Source organism: Euphorbia lathyris, chromosome 7 (genome assembly GCF_963576675.1).
Source record: "Euphorbia lathyris chromosome 7, ddEupLath1.1, whole genome shotgun sequence".
NCBI lineage: Eukaryota > Viridiplantae > Streptophyta > Magnoliopsida > Malpighiales > Euphorbiaceae > Euphorbia > Euphorbia lathyris.
The window spans coordinates 55,788,365-55,813,085 of NC_088916.1; the positions used below are offsets into that span (position 1 = coordinate 55,788,365).

The 24,721-nt window shown below is 36.5% G+C and overlaps 3 protein-coding genes across 4 annotated transcripts; 1 reads left to right on the forward strand and 2 right to left on the reverse strand.

The window, feature by feature from the left end:
• Window positions 1-1,297: 1,297 nt before the first annotated feature.
• LOC136200686 (uncharacterized) lies at window positions 1,298-4,432 on the forward strand. The gene is made up of 5 exons (XM_065991108.1): window positions 1,298-1,565; window positions 1,649-1,792; window positions 2,764-2,883; window positions 4,019-4,114; window positions 4,185-4,432. The coding sequence occupies exons 1-5, from the start codon at window positions 1,338-1,340 to the stop codon at window positions 4,290-4,292; spliced, it is 696 nt and encodes a 231-aa protein (XP_065847180.1). The 5' UTR covers window positions 1,298-1,337; the 3' UTR covers window positions 4,293-4,432.
• Window positions 4,433-13,025: 8,593 nt separating this feature from the next.
• Window positions 13,026-17,040, reverse strand: LOC136201338 (26S proteasome regulatory subunit S10B homolog B-like). Its single transcript, XM_065991990.1, has 10 exons — window positions 16,835-17,040; window positions 16,058-16,177; window positions 15,397-15,533; window positions 15,077-15,238; window positions 14,884-14,970; window positions 14,703-14,789; window positions 14,269-14,406; window positions 13,586-13,777; window positions 13,407-13,505; window positions 13,026-13,327 (listed from the first exon to the last, which is right to left on the reverse strand). The coding sequence occupies exons 1-10, from the start codon at window positions 16,935-16,937 to the stop codon at window positions 13,253-13,255; spliced, it is 1,200 nt and encodes a 399-aa protein (XP_065848062.1). The 5' UTR covers window positions 16,938-17,040; the 3' UTR covers window positions 13,026-13,252.
• Window positions 17,041-18,872: 1,832 nt separating this feature from the next.
• Window positions 18,873-23,487, reverse strand: LOC136235323 (uncharacterized). Of its 2 annotated transcripts, XM_066024923.1 has the most exons (8): window positions 23,008-23,487; window positions 22,784-22,926; window positions 22,215-22,245; window positions 21,974-22,037; window positions 21,661-21,815; window positions 20,164-20,426; window positions 19,483-19,545; window positions 18,873-19,261 (listed from the first exon to the last, which is right to left on the reverse strand). In XM_066024923.1, exons 1-8 carry the CDS (start codon window positions 23,306-23,308, stop codon window positions 19,016-19,018), a joined length of 1,266 nt encoding a protein of 421 aa, XP_065880995.1. In that variant the 5' UTR covers window positions 23,309-23,487; the 3' UTR covers window positions 18,873-19,015. The 2 variants fall into 2 exon arrangements, with proteins under 2 accessions (XP_065880995.1, XP_065880994.1); XM_066024922.1 differs by having other exon boundaries at window positions 21,974-22,245; window positions 23,008-23,486.
• Between the last annotated feature and the right edge of the window lie 1,234 nt (window positions 23,488-24,721).

The following is a 24,721-nucleotide window of genomic DNA, read 5'->3' on the forward strand; positions in this document are numbered from 1 at the left end:
TTTTGACTGATAAATAGTAAAGGGTAATTTAGTCATTTCCGAATTCATAAACGGTAAAAAATCTAACAAACAAATGGAAGGACTAAACAGTTTATTAAGCAAAAGGTTAGGGACCTTACTGTATGTTTTTGAAAATACAGGGACTAAACAGTGTATTTTGTCAAAATATAGAGACTAATAAATTAATTACCCTTTATATTTAAAAATTGATTTTTTTTTTTGGTAATATTGTGAAAATCAGACGATATTTTTGTCTAATAACTTTTTCTATCTAGCTTAGGGATGTAAATAGGACGGGGAATGCATTTCCCATCCCCGTGCCCGACTAGTCGTGGATTCACTATCCCCATCCCCGCGAGCTAAACGGGAAAAACTTATCCCCATCCCCGTCCCCACGAGGATCCTCATTCCCCGTTTACAGATGTTCCAAAAACGTTATCCACATTCCCCATTCCCCATTCACCACGGGGAATCACCGTTTATGTTTAAAAAATCGGTAAAGATAAAAACGTTTAAGAAACATTGACTAATAATACCAAGTATTAACAATCATTCTCAAATAAAAAAAAACTAAAAATTGAAAACATCCCGCCACCTAATTAAAATGTACTTAAATCATCCAAAAAAATCAATTATCACGGGGAATAATCGAAGATCCTCATCGGGGATTAACGTGGCGGAGACGGGGATCCTCATCCCCATCCCCGCCCCATGCCTGTCACAAGAAACAAAAGTATCCCTATCCCCGTTCCATGGGGATCCTTATCGGGGATTCCCCTTCGGTCGGGTCATCAATGGGGATTTCCCGTCCCATTTGCATTCCTAATCTAGCTTTCTCTCATTTTTTTTTTTCTTTCTTTCTATCTAGCTAGTATTTATAACAGATAACTTAAATCATTTCAAATCTGTCATTTCACTAAACAAAATCAAAACAAAATTCACAACCCTCAAAACACACCCAACACCAAAAAACCCAGAAGGGTCTATTATTCCTAAAAGCATCCTCTAGTCTCAATCAACTAAAAATAGTTTGTGCATTCAAGGGCGACATTAATACTTAACCTTTATATAGTAAACAAGGTTAAACACGTAATTTTAAAAATGATGAATTAATCATTGATTTTGAAGCTAATAACAGAAAATAAACCTGTTTATGGTTATGTGGCAATCTAATTTATATTCTCAATTAATAATACCGTTTGGGCGATGCAACTGCAGCCAACTGCCACCTGCTCATTGGGTCACTAAATTAAATGACTTTCAACTAATAAAACAACTCCAAACTCCTTCAGATTCTTGTTTTTCTTTTTTCTCTGAATTCCAATTCAATAAAATCAATGGAGGAGGAGAATGTTAATATTGTTAATATGATAATCTTAGGAGTTATTTCATGGGGACTAACTTTTATATTGATAAGAATAACGTTAAAAGAACGTTCGTTCGAGTTCTGTAATCGTATGGTTTCAACTATTCACGCTTTTTTAGCTGTCGGATTAGCTACTCTCTCTGTTCAAAGTTGGAGCTGTCCCATTTGTCCTCTCGCTTCTAAAGCTTCCCCTGCTCAGGTATGTATGTGTGCGTTTTTTTTTTATTGGTCGGGTGTATTATTGGTTAATTATTGAAGTAATGATGGGATGGATCCATGCAGGCACGGGTGTTGGGAATAACTATATCGTATTTGATATATGATTTGATTTGTTGCCTTTTTGATAATAAGAGATTCAATGTGGATAATAGTATTCATCATTTGGTTAGCATTGTTGGTCTCGGAGCTGGTTTTTATTATCAAATGGTACTCACTCTTCTCTTTACTTTCTTTACATTTTCTAAAATTACATTATCATCTTCTAATTAAGGTTTATTAATGCGCATTTTAGGAATCAACTTAAGATTTAACTTAATAACTTAAATAACTAAAGTTATCGTTACTATCCTACGGGAAGGGAATAGGGCAACTGATTGGATGACAAACTACGCAGGGAGTTTGAGTTTAGGTCTTCACGAGTGTGATGCGCCTCCTGCAGGAATCCATGACATTTTTTTTCTGATTTTTATGGATCTAGGCTTCCTAGAATGACCTGTCTTTAAAGGTCGGTCTGTTTTTGGTTTTTCCTCGGGGTTAGCCCCCCATTATAACCAAAAAAAAAAAAGTTATCTTTACTATTAAATCAATATTGATTTGTACGGTTTTGTGAGTTACATCTGTGTTTTATCCTAAATGTTTTTTTAGGAGACTGTACAAAAATTAATAAATATAATTAGTTTAATTAAAAGATGTTATTACTCTCGTATTATTTGTATGAACTAATAAAGTTTTATCTATTCAAAAAATAAAACGATAATTTAAAATAAAAGTATACTTGGTGAAAAACAATTAATATGTATAAATTGAATCAAAACGTGTGTCTATAAAATAAAAAATAAAAAAATCTAGAAAGACATGTACTGTGAAACAGATGGAATGTAATAGTATATTAGCATCTTAACTTGTATATGTAAACCATAAAATTGTCCTCATTTTATGTCATCCAGACGATTTTTGTCTCTGAATTGTGGGTCGGGTTTTTTAGAAGCTCTTTCCTAATAATTAAAAAAAAAATTAAAAAAATTAGGTTGTGAGTAGTATTTAAAAGTTAGGTAAGTAGGTAAACTACATAGATTGGATTCGTGGTAATACATCATGTATCATGCTTGCTTTATTATTAGTGAAATTAAGTGATAATTAATTAATTAATTAATGTTGATTAATGTTGGTTGAGGAAGTGTGCATCGGAGATGGTTGCGGCGTTATGGATAACGGAGGTGTCAAGTCCTTTCCTCCATTTAAGGGAATTTCTTAAAGAGCTTGGCTACAGAGACACTCCCCTCAATTTCGCTGCTGATGTAATTTCTCTTATCCACTCCTATACTTTTATTTTATTTTCATAATTTCTCATTTTTTACCTCTCCATTTTTCAATATTTCTTTAACATTTTGTTATAAAAGGAGGTTAACCATCAATCTGGTAGAAATTTTAACTCAATTTTATTTTAGAATAAAAATTATAGATAAGTTTTGTTCTTTTCTAATTAAATACCAATGAAAATCATTACATATAAAGGGTACAACTTAAAACTGGGCTACATTTTCTGTCATAGAGGCAAATATTAGATTATTTTGTATTTTAAAGTGTACATTTATACCAAATTAAAAAAAAAAAAAACAGAGGACCAAAATAATAATAATAAATTTTGCAAAACACAAAAATTGACCTTTTCTGGCATTAAATGAAAAAAATTCCGCAGTTGATAAAATTAAAGAAAAGAAAAGTACATATATCGCTTTCTCCATATACCACTGTTACCTAAACAGATTAAAAGACCCTGTATAAAGGATAAAGTAACAAAAAAAAGTTGGGGCTTACACATAAAATAAAATAGTTTCAATTTTTTTTTTTTTTTCGAATTGCACAATCAAAACTCTGGATTTTGACCCAAAATAGTCTCTTAATGAGGATAATTCCTCATCAAGGGTCCAGTTAAAAAATATTTTTACTGTGAGGTTTTTTTTACTGGACTCGAAACCGGAAGACAAACTTCCGGTATCAAATTGCAAAGAAACCGGAAGATAGTCTTACGGTTTCTTTATTTATTTATTTTTAATATAAAAAATAAAAACCGGAAGCTTGTCTTCCAGTTTCGAGCCCAGTTAAAAAAAAACCACACACTGTGAATATTTTTTAACTGGGCTCTAATGAGGAATTATCCTAAGAGACTCATTTTGGGTTAAAATCCCAAAACTATTAACGGTAAAAACTGACACATTAAATCAAATGACATAAACATTAGTTAATTTGTTATTGAAATATATAAATGATAATGGAACCGAAATATGTGGTGGCTAGATGTACGACACAGTTATTTAATATGTCAATTTTTGTTAGTGGAGACAATTGGAAATGAAATTGTGAGTGTTTTATATGTAGAAGCTAAATTGTTACCTTATTTCGGGGACATGCACTTATAAAACTTGTTGACAGATGTCATTTGCAGTAATATTCTCGTGTGGGAGAATGATAGGTGGTCCTTACCTTACTCACCTGGCCTTGACTGCTGACAATCCACTAATTATGAAGGTACTTACTTGTAATTAATCATCTTTAATTTGGACTATAATTGCTAATTATTTGTGTAATTAATTTTCAGGCAATGGCAGTGGGATTACAGCTAGTAAGTGTCTTCTGGTTCTACAAGATTGTGAGGATGGTCAAGTACAAGCTTTCAAACAAAAACACACACAAGAAACTTGGATGAACCCACTTAATTTACAAATTTCTAATTCTGAGTTTTTAGTGCATACCATAGTTTTTAATTAGGAAAATTATTAGAATCAACCTTTTTCTTTAATTTTCATTTGAACTTGGATTCGAGTTGAATGGAGCCAATTTATTCCAGGACCTCTCTTCTTTCTTTTCTTTCTATAAAAAAAATATCAAAAAAATGTTGTCTTTCATTTTTTCCTTTTCAAATTCAGTAGACAATTCATTATTAGTGGAATATAAATTATTACATCTACATAATTTCAATAATACAAATCTATTTATTGGAAGGGTGATGAAAATTTATGAAAAATATTAATCTCATTCAACCTGTGATTCATTTTTTAATTTTATGTTCTCTTTTCTTTCCCTCTGTGAATTATTTTCTTCCCTGTGTGACTTTAGTCTAAATTTGTATAAAGTGTTTGTTGAGCTATACTTCGAACGATCAATCAACCACACAGATAAATAAAGTTCACAAAGATCACAGATTGGATCTTGAAACAGCAATCAAAAGAATACACACAGAATTTACCCTGGTTCGGCTTAACTGCCTACATCCAGCAACTTCACTAATCAATGGAGATTACAACAAGATTGAAACAGTTTCCTCTCTAGAAACTCTCGTGTTTTCCCAATCCCCAACTCAGTATATCACAGTGTACACTAATGACTTAGTCTAAGAATAATCTCACGTATGAAACTACTTCCCAACCCAGACCTTTTATAGCCTTTACAAGATTGTGAAAATACCCAAAATATCCTTACTCAAAATGTACTAACTCAGCAAGACCTATTGACCAGTGGTAACACAGCAAGACCATGTTGTCCTGAACACAGCACGAACATGTTGACCTGTATTAACATCTCAGTACCATGCTGACCACAGCCATGCTAATTTGTTGAAATACTCATGCTGACTGGTTGGCTTACAATTATGCTGACTTGATTACCCAGCATCATTCTTGTAATAGAAAACAACAACGACTTACAATGCTGACTTGTTGACTCAGCATCATCAGCAAGTGATAAAAAACAACGACTTACAATCTCCACCTTATCTTTCTAATCACTCCATCAACTAGTGAAGAAAATACACTCAAGGACCACTGACCATCCTAACCAGTTTCAAGCAATGTTCAAATTTATTACTTGAAACAGATTTGGTCAGCATGTCGGCTGGGTTATCCTCAGTTCCCACTTTCACCACCTGAACAGTACCAGTGCTAATCACATCCCTGACGAAATGCATTCTCACATCTATGTGTTTGGATTGCTCGTGAAATACTTGGTGTTTTGACAGGTGTATAGCTCCTTGACTATCACAGTAAATCTTCAAACCATCAATCTGTGTCACTCCAAGTTCCGCTAAGACTCCTCTCAGCCACATTGCTTCCTTTACTGCCTCTGTGACGGCAATAAACTCTGCCTCGGTTGTTGACAGAGTCACAATTGACTGTAGACTTGCCCTCCAACTTATTGCTGTTCCAAACACAGTGAATACGTACCCGGTTTGGGATTTTCTGGTGTCAATGCTACCATCATAATCAGAATCAACAAAACCTGCTACATCACCCACTAGGGCTTCAGCTCCACCATAACTCAAACCTTTACTCAGTGAGCCTTTGACATACCTCAGCACCCACTTCACCGCTGACCAATGTGCTCTTCCTGGATTTGTCATGAACCTGATAATGAGACTCACGGCATGAGCCAAATCTGGACGTGTACAGACCATCGCGTACATTAGACAGCCTACAACACTAGAATATGGCACCCTCTCCATGTCTTCCTTTTCCTCATCAGTTTGAGGACTTTGCTTACTGCTCAGCTTGAAGTGACTTGCAAGTGGAGTGAGAACGGCCTTTGAATTCGTCATACCAAAACGTTCTAACACCTTGCTCAGATAAACTGACTGACTTAGGAACAGCTTCTTTCTTCCTCTGTCTCGAGAAATTTGCATCCCTAAAATTTTCCGTGCTGACCCGAGATCCTTCATCTCAAACCGTGTGTTTAGTTGTGCCTTTAACTGATTTATGGCTGCTTTGTTGTGACAAGCTATAAGCATGTCATCAACATATAACAAGAGATAAATCTTAGAGCCATCACTAAGGTCTCTACTATACACACACCAGTCATAACTAGACCTATGGAAGTCCTGACTTATCATAAACTCATCGAACTTCATGTACCACTGTCTAGGGGACTGTTTCAGACCATATAGAGACTTCTTAAGCAAACATACCCGCTGGTCTTTATCTCCTATTTCAAAACCCTCTGGTTGTTGCATATATATGACCTCATCCAGGTTTCCATGAAGAAAAGCTGTTTTGACATCTAACTGTTCTAATTCTAGATCAAAACGAGCTACAAGAGAGAGAATAATCCTTATAGACCTATGTTTAACAACCGGTGAATAGATTTCATTAAAGTCTATACCTTCCTGCTGAGTAAACCCTTTGGCCACCAACCTAGCTTTAAACCTAGGTTTCTCTACACCAGGTATCCCTTCCTTTCTTTTAAACACCCACCTTGAACCGACCAACTTCTTATCAGGAGGTTTATCTACCAAAAACCAAGTTTCATTTTTATCAAGGGATTTTATCTCATCCTTCATAGCGTTAAGCCACTGTTCCTTGTCAACCGAATTCACAGCTTCCCTATAGGTTACAGGTTCAGATTCTTGAACTTCCTTAGCAACACTAAATGCATAAGCTACAAGGTCCTCAAAACCATATCTAACCGGGGCCCTAGGGACTCTTCTTTCACGGTCTCTAACAAGTCTATAGCTTTGACTGGACTCAGTAGAATTACCATCACTAATTTCTTGCTCGGTTTTACGGGTGTTTTCACTATTTTCTTCAAGCTCCACCTCATTCTTAACACTCTCAAGGTTTTGAATGGACTCAGGACTACTCGGTTCTAACTGAGTTTTCTCTTGGTTTTTCTGATAAGGAAAATCCATCTCATTGAACACAACATTTCTGCTGACTATGGATTTCTTATAACCAGGTTCTAGGCACCACAACTTATAGCCCTTGACTCCTATAGGGTAGCCTATAAAAACACATCTTAGAGCCCGAGGTTCTAATTTTTCCTGTCTAACGTGTGCAAAAGCTGAACAACCAAACACTCTAAGTTTTTCATAATCCTCAGGGTGATCAGACCACATTTGCATAGGTGTTTTAAAACCTATAGCAGATGATGGGCACCTATTGATTAGGTAACACGCAGTTTGCACTGCTTCAGCCCAGAAAGACTTAGGGAGACTGGATTGGATTAACATGCACCTAACTCTCTCTAGGATAGTCCTATTATACCTCTCTGCTAGGCCATTCTGCTGTGGAGTTCCAGGAACGGTGTGATGTTTGGTTATACCGGACTTCTTGCACAAAGTGATGAAATCTTTGTCAAGAAACTCCAAACCATTGTCGGTTCTCAACCTTTTGATTTTCTTTCCTGTTTGGTTTTCCACTAGCACTTTCCAATCCTTGAACGTTTGCAAGGCCTCATTCTTATGAGCTAGAATATAAACCCATACTCTTCTAGAGTAATCATCAATAAGGGTCATAAAATAGGTCCTCCCACCATGAGACTTAGTTCTTGTTGGCCCCCATAGGTCAGAGTGAATGTACTCAAGAATGTCTTGGGTTCTATGTGTTGCTGACTTAGGAAACTTGACTTTACTTGACTTCCCTAAGACACAGTTCTCACAGAAATCTATCTTTCCTATGTGATCTTTACCAAAACAACCCTGCTTCCTAAGTTCATGTAAACCAACTTCACTCACGTGACCTAGTCTAAGGTGCCAAAGATTGGTTCTATCAATTTTAGACTCGGTGAGATTTGTTGTAGAGACTAACACAGTACTACCTAAGAGTGTGTATAGGCCATTACTCATGGTACCTTTCATAACAACTAAAGATCCTCTAGCTATTCTTATGATACCCCCTTCGGCTCTATAATTGTATCCTTGTTTATCAAGCGTACCCAAAGAAATTAAATTTCTTTTCAGTTCTGGCACATACCTCACACCGGTCATAATCCTTTCGTGACCATCGAACATCTTCAGCCTAATGGAGCCTTGACCCAGTACCTTGCACAACTTGTTGTTGCCTAGAAGAACCCTCCCACCTTCTTCTTGAAAGTCTTCGAACCACGTCCTGTTGGGAGTCATATGGAACGTACATCCGCTGTCCAAGATCCAGTCAGTGTTTGGATCTTTATCAGTGACAGCAAGAACTTCAGCGCTCTCATAACCTTCTTCTACCACAGCGGCTTCGCCTTGATCTTTAGGCTGACCTTGACTCTTCTTCCTCTCAGGACAGTTTTTCCTGAAATGTCCTTCCTTATGGCAGTGAAAACACTTGTAGACCTTGCCTTTTTTATTGCTTGAGGATGGAGTTTTGGACCATTTCCCGTTCTTGTTCTTTGGCTTGTGAGAGTCTTTTTTTCTCAGACCTTCCACGAACAAGCAATCCTTCTGCAGTTTCAGTGTTGGTGCTGGCCTCAATCTGTTTTGACTTTAGAGCCATAAGAACTTCTTCCAGACTTAGTGTTTCTCTAGCGTACTTCATGGTTGCAACGAAATGACTAAAAGACTGGGGTAAAGAATTCAAGATCATTATGGCCTGATCTTCATCATCTATCTTTACCTCTATGTTCTCTAGGTCAATTATGATCTTTGAGAAATCATCAAGATAGTCTTCAACTGGCTTGTCCTCGTTCATCTTGAAGCCGAAAAGCTTTCCCTTAAGATAAACCCGATTGGTGAGTGTCTTCGTCATGTACAACTGTTCAAGCTTGAGCCAAACCCCAGCAGCTGAGGTTTCCTTCGAGACTTCTCTCAGCACCTTGTCGCCAAGATACAGGACGATCGTACTGTAAGCCAATTCAAGAAGATCTTCTTTCTCCTCCTTCGTCATTGTCACCGGAAGTTCTTTCTCGCCCTTCAGAGCCTTCGCAACCTTCATTTGAACCAAGATTGCTTTCATCCTTTGTCTCCATAGAGCAAAATCTCCCTTACCATTGAAACGCTCGATCTCGATCTTTGTAAAACCCATTGCTCTGTTCTTGATTAGCTCTGATACCAATTGTTGAGCTATACTTCGAACGATCAATCAACCACACAGATAAACAAAGTTCACAAAGATCACAGATTGGATCTTGAAACAGCAATCAAAAGAATACACACAGAATTTACCCTGGTTCGGCTTAACTGCCTACATCCAGCAACTTCACTAATCAATGGAGATTACAACAAGGTTGAAACAGTTTCCTCTCTAGAAACTCTCGTGTTTTCCCAATCCCCAACTCAGTATATCACAGTGTACACTAATGACTTAGTCTAAGAATAATCTCACGTATGAAACTACTTCCCAACCCAGACCTTTTATAGCCTTTACAAGATTGTGAAAATACCCAAAATATCCTTACTCAAAATGTACTAACTCAGCAAGACCTACTGACCAGTGGTAACACAGCAAGACCATGTTGTCCTGAACACAGCACGAACATGTTGACCTGTATTAACACCTCAGTACCATGCTGACCACAGCCATGCTAACTTGTTGAAATACTCATGCTGACTGGTTGGCTTACAATTATGCTGACTTGATTACCCAGCATCATTCTTGTAATAGAAAACAACAACGACTTACAATGCTGACTTGTTGACTCAGCATCATCAGCAAGTGATAGAAAACAACGACTTACAGTGTTGTTTCTCTAGTGAATTTTTTCATGAACTTTTTATTTTAAAAAAATCAAGTTGAATTAAAATTCAGTTAATTTCTTAATTGGGCCAAACAGCAAAGCCCGCTTCCAATTGCAAATGGTTATTCTCCATAAGCAAAACAAAAAATTAACACTCATTTATAAGTTCTAACTATGAAAGATCTTAGGCCTATTGCTCTTTGCAATGTCCTATATAAGATTTTCTCTAAACTGTTGGCAAACAGGCTCAAAAATCTTCTCCCTTCCTTGATTTCTAAATCTCAGTCAGCCTTTGTTAAAGGAAGAAATATTACGGATAATGTTCTAATTGATTTTGAGGTCATTCATTGTATGCGGAGAAATGTTAACAAAAAGCAGGGTGATGTCACTTTGAAGATTGACATTAGCAAAGCATATGATCGGGTTGACTGGAATTATTTGAAGGCAGTCATGTTAAAGTTAGGTTTTTCCAATCAATGGGTTAAATTGATAATGCTTTGTGTTTCAACGGTTCGTTACTCGGTTAGAATCAATGATCAGTTGGTGGGACCCATTTCTCCAAAGCGGGGTCTACGTCAAGGGGATCCTTTATCTCCGTTTCTATTTCTTTTTTGTGTTGAGCGGCTGACGGCTTTAATTTCAGAGGAAGAAAGGAAGGGAACAATTCATGGATGTAGAGTGGGGAGGGGGGCTCCGACAATTACTCATTTGCTTTTTGCAGATGATGCCCTCTTATTTTTTCGAGCATCAATTGGGGAGTGTAGGGTTGTGAAGAGAATTTTGGAAGATTATGCTGAGGCGTCGGGTCACGAGGTGAATTATTCAAAATCGGGCTTTATGTGTAGTAACAATGTTGCCTCTGAACTTCATATGGCTGTTTCGGCTTTACTTGGGGTGGATAAGCCTATTGATACAGGGCGTTATTTGGGATTTCCTTCTTTGGTGGGTAGGAAAAAAAGGGTTATTTTTGCTCATCTTCGGGATAAACTGTGGAACAAATTACAACTTTGGAGGGGTAAAACAATGTCAAAGGCGGGGAAGGCTGTGCTCATTAAGGCGGTTGCTCAAGCTATTCCGGTTTATTATATGAATGTTTTCCTTTTTTCTATTTCTACTACTGATGAGTTACAAAGGATGCTCAACTCTTTTTGGTGGGGTTCGAAGAAGGAGGGTGAATGTAGTCTAAATTGGTTGAGTTGGGAGAAGCTATGTATTCCAAAGACTAAAGGAGGACTCGATTTTCGTGATTTCACGGCTTTCAATTTGGCAATGTTGGGGAAGCATGGATGACATATGTTGTCAAACCCAAATTCTTTTGTAAGTAGAATTTTCAAAGCAAAATATTTCCCTGGTGGGGATTTTCTTCAAGCTCGTTTGGGTAATTCCCCGAGTTTTGTATGGAGGAGTCTTTGGAGCTCTCAATTGTTGCTAAATGAAGGTTTTAGGTGGAAGATTGGAGATGGAAAATCCATTAATGTTTGGAATGATCCTTGGCTCCGTGATAAAGGAAAGTTGAAGGTGGAATCGCCAATCATTAATGCCCTTGAAGATTTGAAGGTTAGTGATTTGTTTATTCATGGAACTTCTGACTGGGATGTTGAGTTGTTAAGAGAGCTATTTTTGGAGAGAGACGTTAAGGAAATTCTGAAACTCCCTCCTCGAGTTGGAATTGCATCGGATAGTCCAATTTGGAATGAAAGCAAGACGGGTTCGTATACGGTAAAGAGTGCTTACGCATTGGCAACAGAGGTGGTGGCTCCGAGTAATCATCTGATTGTTATGGGTGATTGGGACAAAATTTGGATGGCAAATATTCCATACAAAGTTAGATTTTTTTGTTTGCCGTCTTGGTAGAAATTGTTTGCCATTGCGTTTTAATTTGTTCAGGAAAGGATTATTGATTCCGGTGGATAGGTGTGTTGCATGTGGTAATGATCTTGAAGATGCTTGGCACCTATTCATTTTATGTCCTTTTGCTGTTAGTGTTTGGCGGGATGCGGGTTTATTGTTGCTTTTGCAACCCTTGGCGGAAGCGACTAATAGTTTGTTGGATTTTATTTTTGCTGCTATGACTGTTTTATCCAGGATTAATGGAGAGAAATTCCTAATGATATTGTGGAGTTTATGGAGAAGCAGAAATAAAAAGTTGTGGCAGAATGTAGTGGAAAGCTCATTCCAGGCTATTACTGTGGCTGTCGAGGTTCTGAGGGACTGGAGAAAGGCGAGAGCTGCTGCAAGGTGTGGTGTTTCGGGGGCAGCAGTGGGTCTGTCTGAAGTTCAGTGGCGGAAGCCGTCCTTAGGTCTAAAATGTAATGTGGATGCGGCCTGTTTTGGGGATACCATGCAGGTTGGGTTGGGCGCTGTTTTAAGAGACAAGGATGGAAGGTTTGTTGCAGCAAGAACCGCAACTGTAGTTGGATTACCGTCGGTGCAAGAGTGTGAGACGTTAGCACTTTTTTCGGCATTGAAGTGGGTGGCGGAAGAGGGATTTAGCCAGGTGGTTTTTGAGTCGGATGCGAAATCTGTGGTCGATGCTATTAATTCCAAAGCTGGCGATGTATCAGAGTTTGGTTCGTTGGTGTCCTGTTGTCGTTCTCTTCTTCTTAACAACAATTATTCTGTTTGTTTTGCAAGGCGGCAAGCGAACAGGGTGGCTCACTCTTTAGCGAAGTCCTCTCGTTCTTATTCTTGTCCCATGTTTTTTGATGTTGTTCCGTCTTTTTTGCAATCTGTACTTAACATTGATTGTCCGGTAGAGGCTTATTAAATGCATTCTTTTCGAAAAAAAAAAAAAAACTATAATGCTATTGTCAGTGCTTAGAATTTAAAGCTTAGAAAATTAAAATCCGAGTACACAAGAATCATACCGTGATACAAACTCTGTAAGCCAAAAAAGGGGAAAAAAAAAATTTGAATCCATGTGTTTAGTATTTTTACTTTAATCAATGAAAAATTTCAACCAATATATTTTAATTTTTCTCAAAATGATTGGTAGACCAATCTAATAGCAGTGTAAAAGACAAGATAAAACTATATATTCCAAGTGTGTAATGGCAAAAAAAAAAATCTCTAAATAGCTACACATAATATCCAATAGCAACAGATGTAGTTGAGACTCAATGAGGAACAAGAGTTCTATAGTATGACATGAAAATAAGTAAAATATTTGTAAGATGAGTCGCATTGAAACAAAGAAATGCACTGCCATCTACTCCTTGGCTCCACAAATCAAATGGAATTCTACTCCTTACCAAAATCTGCATTATAGTGTGAGCTTGACTCCAGTTTCTTTGCCTCGTTAAGCTTCCTTACAGCCTGCAACACCCCGTATCTAAATTAATACCACATTCTACAAACCCCTCCACACAAATTAAGGTTGCCAGATCAATTTTACCTTCATAAAATCTTCATGGATAACGTAATCACGTTCTGCACGGATTGCTGACATTCCGGCTTCAGTGCAAACATTGCGGAGATCAGCTCCATTGAAACCCTGACATAATTGCAGCAATCTTTAAAATTAGCACCAATCACATGATCCGTTAAACAGGCAAAGCTTACCCTTTGACTTACCTCTGCAAGTTTCACAACAGCCTCATAGTCAATCTCCCCATGTTTTGCAATGCCTGCAGCATGAATCTTTAGAATTTCCATCCTTGATTGTTCATTTGGCAATGGAATCTCTATCTTTCGGTCCAAGCGCCCTGGCCGTAGAAGTGCTGGGTCAAGAACATCAGGTCGGTTTGTTGCCATTATCATTTTAACCTACGGTAGATAGTCAGAAGAAAAATGATGTTTCTTTCACCAAATATACAAAGGACCTAAAGCAGAGATTTGTACACACGACGTGAAAATGTGTAAATAGTAGCTCTTAAGACATTCACAACACCATGATTATGGATACATGATATTGACAGCAAAAAGATCCAATTTTAGAAACATTTTCAATTGTAAGGGATACGAGTTCACAGATTTCAACTTTGAGGGCATATTGAAGAAAGTGCCATATTATTCTGTAAATTGCCAATAGAAAATCGTTCCAATATGAAACTCATTATGTATAATAATTAATCAATCAAAAAGTCTATCAATACAAAATATGGTCAAGCAACTCCCCTGGATAAGCATGAAACTGAAAGCATGCAGAAAAAAAGCTCATATAAGTATATAACAGCATACAAAGAACATACACGTTATAGTTTTTTGACTATAAGTTTATAATGCTGGATTGAATGAACAATTTATACGAAAGTTACCTTCCCAAGTTGATCAAATCCATCAAGTTGATTGAGCAACTCCATTAGTGTTCTTTGTATTTCACGATCAGCACTTGTTCCTTCACTAAAACGGCGTCCACCAATTGCATCAATCTCATCCATGAAAATGATACACGGCTAGAAAAATAAATGTTAGTTATAATACTCTGGAGGCATATACTAAAAAAAAAAAGGGCGGCCCGGTCGCATTACGCGTCCCCGCTGAGCGAGGGTCCGGGGACGGGTCCCACCACAAGGGTGTATTGGGGGCAAGCCTTCCCTTGCCAATTTAATTGGCAAGAGGCCGCTCCTAAGACTCGAACCCGTGACCTCTGGTCACACGGCAACAACGTTTTACCGTTGCGCCAAGGCTCGCCTCTGGAGGCATATACTGCAGAGAAAAAATAATAATCCAGGAAACCCGAGATTCTCACTTGGTGATCACGTGCATATCCGAACATTTCTCGTATCAACCTAGCACTTTCTCCAATGTACTTGTCTATGATGGCACTTGAAACAACCTTCATCAAAATTCAAAACTACATGTCATAAAGAGCCAAATGAAAAAAGCAGAGTCTAGAGGGGGAAGAATCAATATAAGAAACTATATCTGACCTTCAAGAAGTTGGCATCTATATTACTAGCAATGGCCCTAGCCAACAACGTCTTCCCAGTACCAGGAGGTCCATAAAGAAGAACACCCTGATGCAAAGAGTGAGAATTGAGAAGAAGATAACTAACTTTATCCCAATGGGACAACGACTAACAAATTGTTATAAAATGCAAGTAAAGACAGAGCTGTTGATACCTTGGGAGGTTTAATCCCCACTCTGATGAAAAGTTCAGGATTCATGAGCGGTAGCTCAATGGATTCCCTTAATTCTCTAATTTGGTCAGATAAACCACCAACAGCTGAGTAGCTAATATTTCCAGGATCTTCATGCAACATGTTATAAACAACTGGATCTACCTGTTAATTGAAGGTACATATTACATCAAGTGGCACTTCATATAGCAATAAATAAGAAATCAAATACATGGTTGACAGTTAGAAGAAAAACGAACTACAATTGGCATTTCTTCAATTTGTCATGCTGCCAGAAAAGAATGAAAAATCGGATTACTTACCTCTCGTGGAAGAGCCCGCATGATTGTGAGTGTCGTCATATCAAGAACCACTCTAGTTCCTGCAGTTAGCTTTTCCTTGTCCACTTTGCTGCGGCAGCCCACCACATAACGGGGACCACTGCTTGCTTTAACAATCACTGAAACATAATAGAAGTCACTAACTGTATAATTATCGATTGTCTTAAAGGTGCATAAGCCAAATAAAGGAGAGTATAGTAGAGATTATATAGAGGGCGAGCCTTGGCGCAACGGTAAACGTTGTTGTCGTGTGACCAAGAGGTCACGGGTTCGAGTCTTAGGAGCGGCCTCTTGCCAAATAAATTGGCAGGGGAAGGCTTGCCCCCAGTACACCCTTGTGGTGGGACCCCTCCCCGGACCCTCGCTCAGCGGGGACGCGTAATGCGACCGGGCTGCCCTTTTTTATAGTAGAGATTATATATGGAATCAAAGACGGTTTAAAACAAGACTTATGCAATTTATCCAATGAAAAACAGTCAAGCCGGTCACAAAAGATCTAACTAAGTTATTCTCAAGAGTCAAGTCCCAACATTTTCAAACAAGAAAATGCAGCCAAACATTACATGTATATATAAAGGTCCAGTCTAGAAGAAATGTGAAAACTTCTGTTAACAGGAAAAATAAGAATGGAAAAGGAGCTTACAGCGTTCGTTATCAAGAGGTCTTAGAACTTCTCCAATGATCTGACCAACACTTTGAAGAGATTTCAAGTCATCCTCTGTTTTGTTGAATTCTTTTTTTGCAGATCTCAGGTTCTCCCTCACTGTACGAACACAATTACAACTCAGTATCCCCCATCAGTCACCACCAATTAACAAAGGCCTAATTCGCCGAATTAGAAGCATTTGTGCAATGCGATGCATAAAATCAAGTTTCATAGCACATATAGGGTTCCAAAAATTATGTTGTTGAAGTGGAAGGACTAGCCATTGATTATAGAATAAACAAAAAGAGGAATGAAGCCAACAGTATAAACAGAATCATGTTAAGAAAAAATCAAATAACTACAATTATCAGTAAGAGCAGGAGTGCAGAACTGGACATTACTGATACTCTTTGGCATTAGACCTTTTTCCCTCTTTTCTAAAGAACCGTCTAAGCTATTAGAGTTCATGAAACTGAAAAAATCTAAAAAGTACTCACCCTAAATAGCACATCTTTCAAACCTCAAACTCAATTCAGAAAGAAACTTGAAGCCTTTTCAACTCACAGATTAATCATTCCAAATTTCAGGGAATTAACAAAAATAGTTTTCAACTCCATTAAAAAAAAATCAAGTTTCATCAGAAGAAACCTACGGCGAAAAAGCATATACCTATTTAGTTTGTGGAAAATTAAAGAAATGACGACAGAAGTTAGAAAAACGAAAATCAATGAAGCTGTATTAGAGCGATGAAGTAATTGAAAGAAATGGACTGACCAGCTCGCACTCTGGAATCCAACTCCTTGTGTTGGAGTAACTTTTTACGATATTCCGCCACCGCATTCCGACGTCGCACTGCCTCTTCTCCGTCGCTGCTCATCGTTCCGGTTCGCAAATGATTTTATAGGGTATTTCGATATTTACTCTTTTTATTATCACTCTTCTTTTCCAATCTAAGTTAAACGAAGCACCGGAGCTAGCTTGAGAATTGGGTCACCCCATTTTGCAATTTAATTTAATTTAATTATTATTGCTTTGCTTATATCAAAAAAACGTAAAAGATTAATTTTATAAAAAAAAGAAGTAAAAAATTAATTAATATAGTTAAAATAATAAATTTGCTTATAGATATGCCTACATAATAATCATTAAAACTAAATTATATTCTTTAAAAAAAAACTAAATTATATTTATTAACAAAAAAACAAGTTAAAATTATAAAGTTCAAGATAATAATAATAATAAGGCTCAACAAGTTATAATAAGGTTGTTTTTAAAAACAAATTAATACATCATTTTCCGAATTTATTCAAAAAGCTTGATTGACACTTGAACTTCTCTGATAGTCTCCTCAACTCGTTTAAAATATAGTCAAATCCAACGGTAAAAAAAAAGGTAAATTGCAAGTGGAAGATGTGTTACACATGCATTTGACAAGGTATGTTGCACATATCTTGGAAAAGTAAAACGACCAACGTCAAACTATGAGGTTCTAATATCATAGAAGACAAATTTTACAATTAAACAAGTAACTTCCTTTTTAATATGTTTTAACTTATTCTGTAAACTATGTAAACATTCCAATATACATACAACACACTTTCCGCAAATTGATTACTTTCGTACTAAGGGTCCGTTTGGTAAGATGTAAATGGGCTTTGTAATGGAATGCCCATTACATTGAAGGGTCATTACCATGTTTGGTTGCACTTTAAAATTTTGTTGTAATGGAATGAGAAATCCATAGATTAAATATTTTAAAGTTCCATTTAACCTCTCATTTGTCAAATCTCATTTCTCATCATTCTAAAAAACGCACAAAAATAGAAAACCTAAAAACGAAAAAAAAAAGCAAAATAAAAACATGAAAAAAAGAGAAAAATGGAAAACGAGAAAACGAGAAAAATGTAAAAAAATACTATGAAAACAAGAAAAATTATATACTAATTTCATGATTTTCATGTTTTTTTTTTGTTGATTTTAATTATGTAAATAAAATTTTACGATTACATTTAACTAAGCAAACATAGGTGTTTTACATTTAACTATGAATCACCATTCCATTCCATTACATTACAAATTTGATTACATTACAACTTTAATTACATTACATTGCATTACGTCATACCAAACGCACTCTAAGTTTATTTTTGTAGAAACAAACAAAGCAATTTAACTAACAATTGTTCTATCAAATAACATATGTGAAAGAACTGAGCTAATGAATGCCATGTTTCTATCTAAATCAACTAAACTTGAATATTGATGATTGCGGGCAAAATACATCATGACCGCTGTACTATTGCATTAGTAATATTAGAAATAAGGCACTAAGATAGTTTTACATTTTCTGAAGAAATATTAATGACAAAATGTTATCATTATTTGAACCTCAATTTTCATAAACCTTGAGACTAACATTGAGATTAAAGTAACAGTTTTAAAAAATCTGAGGCTATTTGTCCCTTAATACCCTAAATTTATTTCTAGAACTTGTTTAAAAAAATAATCTAGAACTTTAAAATCCAAATCAAACAAAATCTATTTAAAAAAATAATAATATGAACAAGTTTAATTACATAATTCTTTGTTCCCTATTATAGGCAAATGTATATTCACATGTCATAAATTGGTTAAATTTAGATATTAATGCTAGTATAATGTAGAAATTAAAAACTTTTATGTTAAATAAAGTTTATGTATCTAATGTTAATAATGTTATAGTTTAGGGGCACGGATGATTGCCGTTGAGGGAGGGAATAGGTGGTGGGTTCCTGAAAACACTGATTTTCAAGTTAAAACTTAAACTCCACTGTAATGAAATTGTTGCTGATGGTAATTAGGTCATAAACATTAGACACGAAGAACCTTTGTTTTCAATATACCCGTGGAATTTGCTAACACGTATAATACAAGGAACTAACAAAACCGTGAGAGTGTGTGAGAGATCACAAGCTATTAAGACTTGGACTTCCGTAATACTTCCTTGAGGACCAAAGCGATTCTATGAGACATATGGTGTTCCAAAAACCGCTCTTTCACCCTCTCGTACCCTTTCTTTCCCATTGTCAGCCTTCTTTCTACATGTGTCGCTAATTTCACTATGTTATTTGCCAGAGGTATTACACCTTCTTTCCCACCTGGATGCAGCAACCCACTTGTCCCATTCACTACTATCTCCATGGTTCCTCCAGCTGCAGTTCCCTGTAATGGATAGTCATCCAAACAATTATATATATGATAATGCTGCTTTAAGACACCAATAATTTTACATATGCACTGCAATTCAGAGGAATAAATCAAATCCATATATAACAGTGGTTATCCAACATTTTGGAGGGGCAAATAGTGCTTTATATCTACATTCTTCTAATCAACAAATATGGAAGATAGGCAGAGTATTTTTCTTTGACTAAGAGGCTTACCAAAACAGGCAGTTGAAAGGCCATAGCTTCAATGGTTATCCTCCCAAAGCACTCTCCCCGACCCTACACAAATAGAAAATTTCAATTTCAGTGATATACAAAATGGGAAAGCTGTATGGAAGAAGATGTGAAATGAAAGAAAACTCCCACAAATATTGCAGCAATGCCAAAAAAATGCATTGCTGCCAAATGCTTATTGAGTCATCCAGCTGGAATGAACAATTTCCGAACAATTACATCCACCGTTTTTACTGCTAACATCATATGTAATTTCCAGAGTTTTCCATAGATGCAACATCAACAAGATGCACATCTGTCAAATAAAATAGTTCATCGACTTAGGTGTTGGTTTTTAGATAGGTTCTCTAGAGAAATATTTTTGCAGTTGCAAACTATACATAAATACTAGGGAATTTGTACGATTATTTTCTTTTTAACAAAAGTGAACTCTTCTTTGCCACTGACCATCCTTGGGATGATGGTAGCATATCCCATCTTATGTTCAAATCAAGAAAGCACGAACAGAAAATTGTGAAAACAAAGTCCAAATGCACCATAAATTTATGAATATTCAGTTCATAATGATTAAAGACAGCCCCTGATATACCTTCCTGCATCCAGGATGAAATGTGAAAAAAAGAAGGGACAATAGAAATGAGAAGTTGAGTATGCTCAAGTAACCTGAGAGTTCTGAACAAGAACATCGATAGCTGCCAAATATGGAGCAACTGTCAAGGTCTTGTTCACAAAGTGAACACGATCTTGAATCTTTTTCTCCTGAACAATTTTGCGAAGTTCTCCTTCAAATTTTGTCTGGGCATTCCAGTCACTTCCCACAACTACTGCATGTAATGATGGGACCTGCAGTTTCTTCTCCAGGATCAGTTGCAGACTCTGATAAAAAGAACGAAGAAAGAGGTCCTGACCTTTCCCACGCGAAACACCTGCAATGGCATATGTTAATGCTCAACAGATTGAAGAGTTGCATGAATTACTTATCCTATGAGGACTGGTTGTAATTTGAATTTAGCCTTTTAGCATACTGTAACAAATTAAACGGCATAGCCTGGTGAAAGCAGCTAATCAAACTTGTGGCAGGCACAATACCGCATTCTATGGATGCAGCACCCAACCAGTAATACATTGCATGGTAGAGTAGGTCTCGGATACCAAAAAATAATAATGCAAAGAAGAGTAAATATACAAGGAGGAAGAGAGAATAGCCAAGGTTTTTTTGTCAAAATATAACAGAATTTCCAAAATAGGGATATGTACCAAGTGATAACACAATACAGAGATGTTCATTGCATTCAACAATTGATGTAATACATAATTAAACACCCTGCCTAATGCTCGCAATTCTCGCATGCTATCAAGAATATTGCTATCTAAGTATGCTACTTCCCCTGGAGGAATAGATACATGCCTGATCTTTCCCTTAAAGAGATTGACAAAGGTATTTTTCCTCATTAAATTTGACAATTAACGAGTCTCTTTCCCTCAAAGGAAATATGTTCGTTTTCGTTTAAGAAAAGGATAAACAAACCCCATAGAATGAAATAGATCAATGTTCACCACACCACCTAATTGTTGATAGAGGAGTATATGAGGGCCACCAATTGGATCATTCACCTAATGGACCTTGGGATTGGAGAGTATACAGGAAGAAAGGAAGCAAGAGCTACTCAGCTGACAGCAAAATAGGCAGTTAGTTATGCCTGCCTAGGGAGGTCTCTTGGCACAGTGAGCTGGAGGATAATGAGGGGACTAACGAGAGTTTACAGCTAGAGGTTACCTATACTTTTGGGTCATGCTTTTAATAATTTTGATGATTTTGTGCTCGTCTATGTTCTTATGGGGCAGACTAGGAATTCTACAGAATTCCTGGGGATTGGGTGAGTTCAATGCATACCTAGTTTTGTGTTTGTTTTATGTCATCAATAATTTCTTTCTATTTGAGTAAAGGCAATCAGCATTATTTCTATTCTCTTTCTCTCTCTGTTTCCATAAGTTGTGTTCGCCAAAATATTTTGGGTTGTACATTGGACTCCAATGCTACTTCCTCCCTTGACATCCCTCAACTACATTTTATTTTGTTGTCAATTCTTTTCATTAAGAAAACCTCTAATTGACAGAAAGCCCCAAGTGAATCTATTTATCAGTAATTGTAGAACATACTATTTATGATAGCAAAGAGCAGATCATCATTTCTCACTCCAAGAGTCTCTCGAACATGCTCACGTAGAACCCGTTTGGCCACATTATCTTCAGCCACTTCCATGAGGTCCTTGCTATTTCCAAGGTGCACAACATAGGTTTCAGGCATTCTAATCCTGCAGATGCAAATAATAAAGGTACGAACATGACAAAACATATATGTAAATGAAACACAAATAATCTACAATGTGGATCCCAAAAAGATAAGAAATTGACAAGTTCTGGTGTGAATCAATGTATAGTAAAACAGACACTTACAAAGTAAGAAGCATACCCTAACCGCTCTTGTGTCCTGTTCTTCCAGTATTCTGCTGTTGTATGTGAATCAATCATAGCACCTGCAACAAAAGGGAGGTGCTTAACATACTCTAGTTTGAAATAATGCCCTCGCATTTCATGAATCCACCATAGAACCTTTGGTAGAACTTGTTTAACTTTCCCCTTCAGGACAGCATCCAACCATTTCCCCGCAACAGCAGTATTTAAAACAACCAAGTCAGCCTTAAGAGCTGTACCTATGGCTTTCTGATCTTTTGCAGGGAAGATCTATTAATCAGAATAAAACTGAGCATCAGAAAGGTAATAAATGAAGCAATCTGAATTCAGGAGTTTGTGCATTCAAGAAATAAAATGTGAATTCTACAGAACTTAAAGACAGCAAAAAAAGAAGAAAGGCAAAGTCCGAAATGTAATCTCCAATTTCTTTAATCAATATTAACGTTATAATATCTCTAAGCTTTCATTAGATACACATTAGTAGTGTCAAAAGGCTGATATAATCTTAATCTTGCTTATTTTGTTTTCCCATCATTAAGAAGATAATGACAGATCTCAAAGCCATTGCATGAAATGGCAACTGCATTTACTTAAGCTTTTGGCATCAATCCCATGACTACTAAAATTCCCTCAAATTCTCAGACTCGCATAAAATTCTTCACATTAACTCGTGTATCTATCTAGAAGAAACATCAACGACCAATTTGCTGTCTAATGAATTTTGTGGAAGTTGTTTCCTAATATTTTGAGCAGACCAAAATAAACCATTGAGACCAACCAATAAACAGATACAGAGTTCGAAAATCACCTGCACTCCTCTATCCATCATCTTATTCTCCAAACTGTAGATCACCTCGTCAAGTTCTGGAGGTTTCTGATTAGTTATCCAAACAACTTCAGCACCAACACCTCTCAACAAAAAAGCTAACTCCATCAACAACAATGGTCCACCTGCATATTCCAAAACCACCACTCATTTTCCCAAAATCGATCAGAAAACAAACCACATATGTAAAGAGCAACTGAAAATACCAGAAAGAGAAAGCTCGTGAGAGACAAGGAGAACGAGTTTCGATTTCATGAAATCAAGAGGATTTGGAGCTACATTGACAGGTGAAGAAGAAATGGACTGTTTCTGAACTTGAGAACCTTCTTTCGTTTCTCCAAAACGATTACTAGTACTAGAGCCAGTCCTGTTAGAGCTAGAATGACATGAATCGAAAGCGGATCTCATGAAAAACACCATAAGAGAAGATAAAGTGAACAATGTGAGAATCATCAGCGGCCATCTCTTCTTTTGCATTACAATCCACCCGCTCGATTGCTTTGCCATTCTACTTCAACTTCGCCGTATCTAGGGCTTTTGATTTTTGAGTATTGCAATTTGTGAACAGTTGAGAATCACAAGTAAGACGCTAATCGGACTGAAAATCACCGCCAAAACTGTTTCTACGCCCAGTAAACTAAAATGAACACTCTGCTTATGGTCGATTCAAAATGCAGGCGACGCCGAGGAAGAGGCTAATTGGCTGGGCCATGGCCCAATACATGTGTTTCTCCTTTATATCTAATAAAGTTTAGACCAAACTACTTTATTATACATTTCAAGAAATATTATTATTAAAAAAAATAGAATCAAGTTTTCTCATAAATATATTCATAAATTTCACAAATATTAGTATAATTGAACTTATTTATATACTTATCATGAATCTATAATCAAGTCTCTTACGAGCTTTCGAGCCAAGTTTCATCGTGTTCAATCTCGAATAGTTTACAAATCGAACCGAACACAATCGAGTTTTTATCGAGCCGCTCATGAGCGACTCGGCTCATTTACATCCCGTAATAAAACAAGGTAAAAGTCTATTTTATCCTAAACATAAAAAACGAAATTACTAAGGTAAAAGTGATTAAAATAAAACTAGAAATCCCAATGACTAAAAATAACTTAAAAATGGCACACTAAAACTTAAAAATAAGTTTAAAAACATTAGAAAATCAATATTAACTATATAATGCAAACAAAACAGAAAATTACTAAGAACACTAAGAAAAATAGTTTAAAACAGATCAAAAGACTTTAAAAATCGTATAAAATTTTAAGGATTTTTCATCCATATCAACTTTGCCGAAAAAATTGGTACATGGGAACTAGTTAGGACCAAGCAATGAGAGTTATGTAGCTTGGAGCAATATTAAAGGGGTGCTTGGTTTCTCATTTTCAGCATCCTTTTGTCTTTTCACTTTAAAAATGAGAGTTTTAGATGTTTGGTTAGTGATCTCCTGTTTGCCTTTTATAATTGAAAAGCAGCATTAGGCGTTTGGTTAGTGATCTCATGTTTGCCTTTTACACCCGAAAAGCAGCCTTTTACAAAAGCAGAGAATCCCTGCTTTTTGGAAAAGCATCTTTTTCTAACAGCAAACAGCAAACCGTAACAGTAACCGCAAACAGCAACAGCAAACCGTAACAGCAAACTGTAACAGCAAACAGCAAACCGTAACAGTAAACAGCAAACAGTAGGTAAAACAAACGGACCTTAAGTCTTCCAAAATTTCTACAATAAATAGTAATAAAGGAACTTGAAAGTCAAACGGACCTTAAGTCTTCCAAAATTTCTACAATAAATGGTAATAAAGGAACTTGAAAGTCATGTTCAAGATGTGTTTCATACAAAAAATGAATGCATTGTCATCCATTACATTGTTAGTTTGAACACGGGTCTAGACATCTCTAATGTAAAAG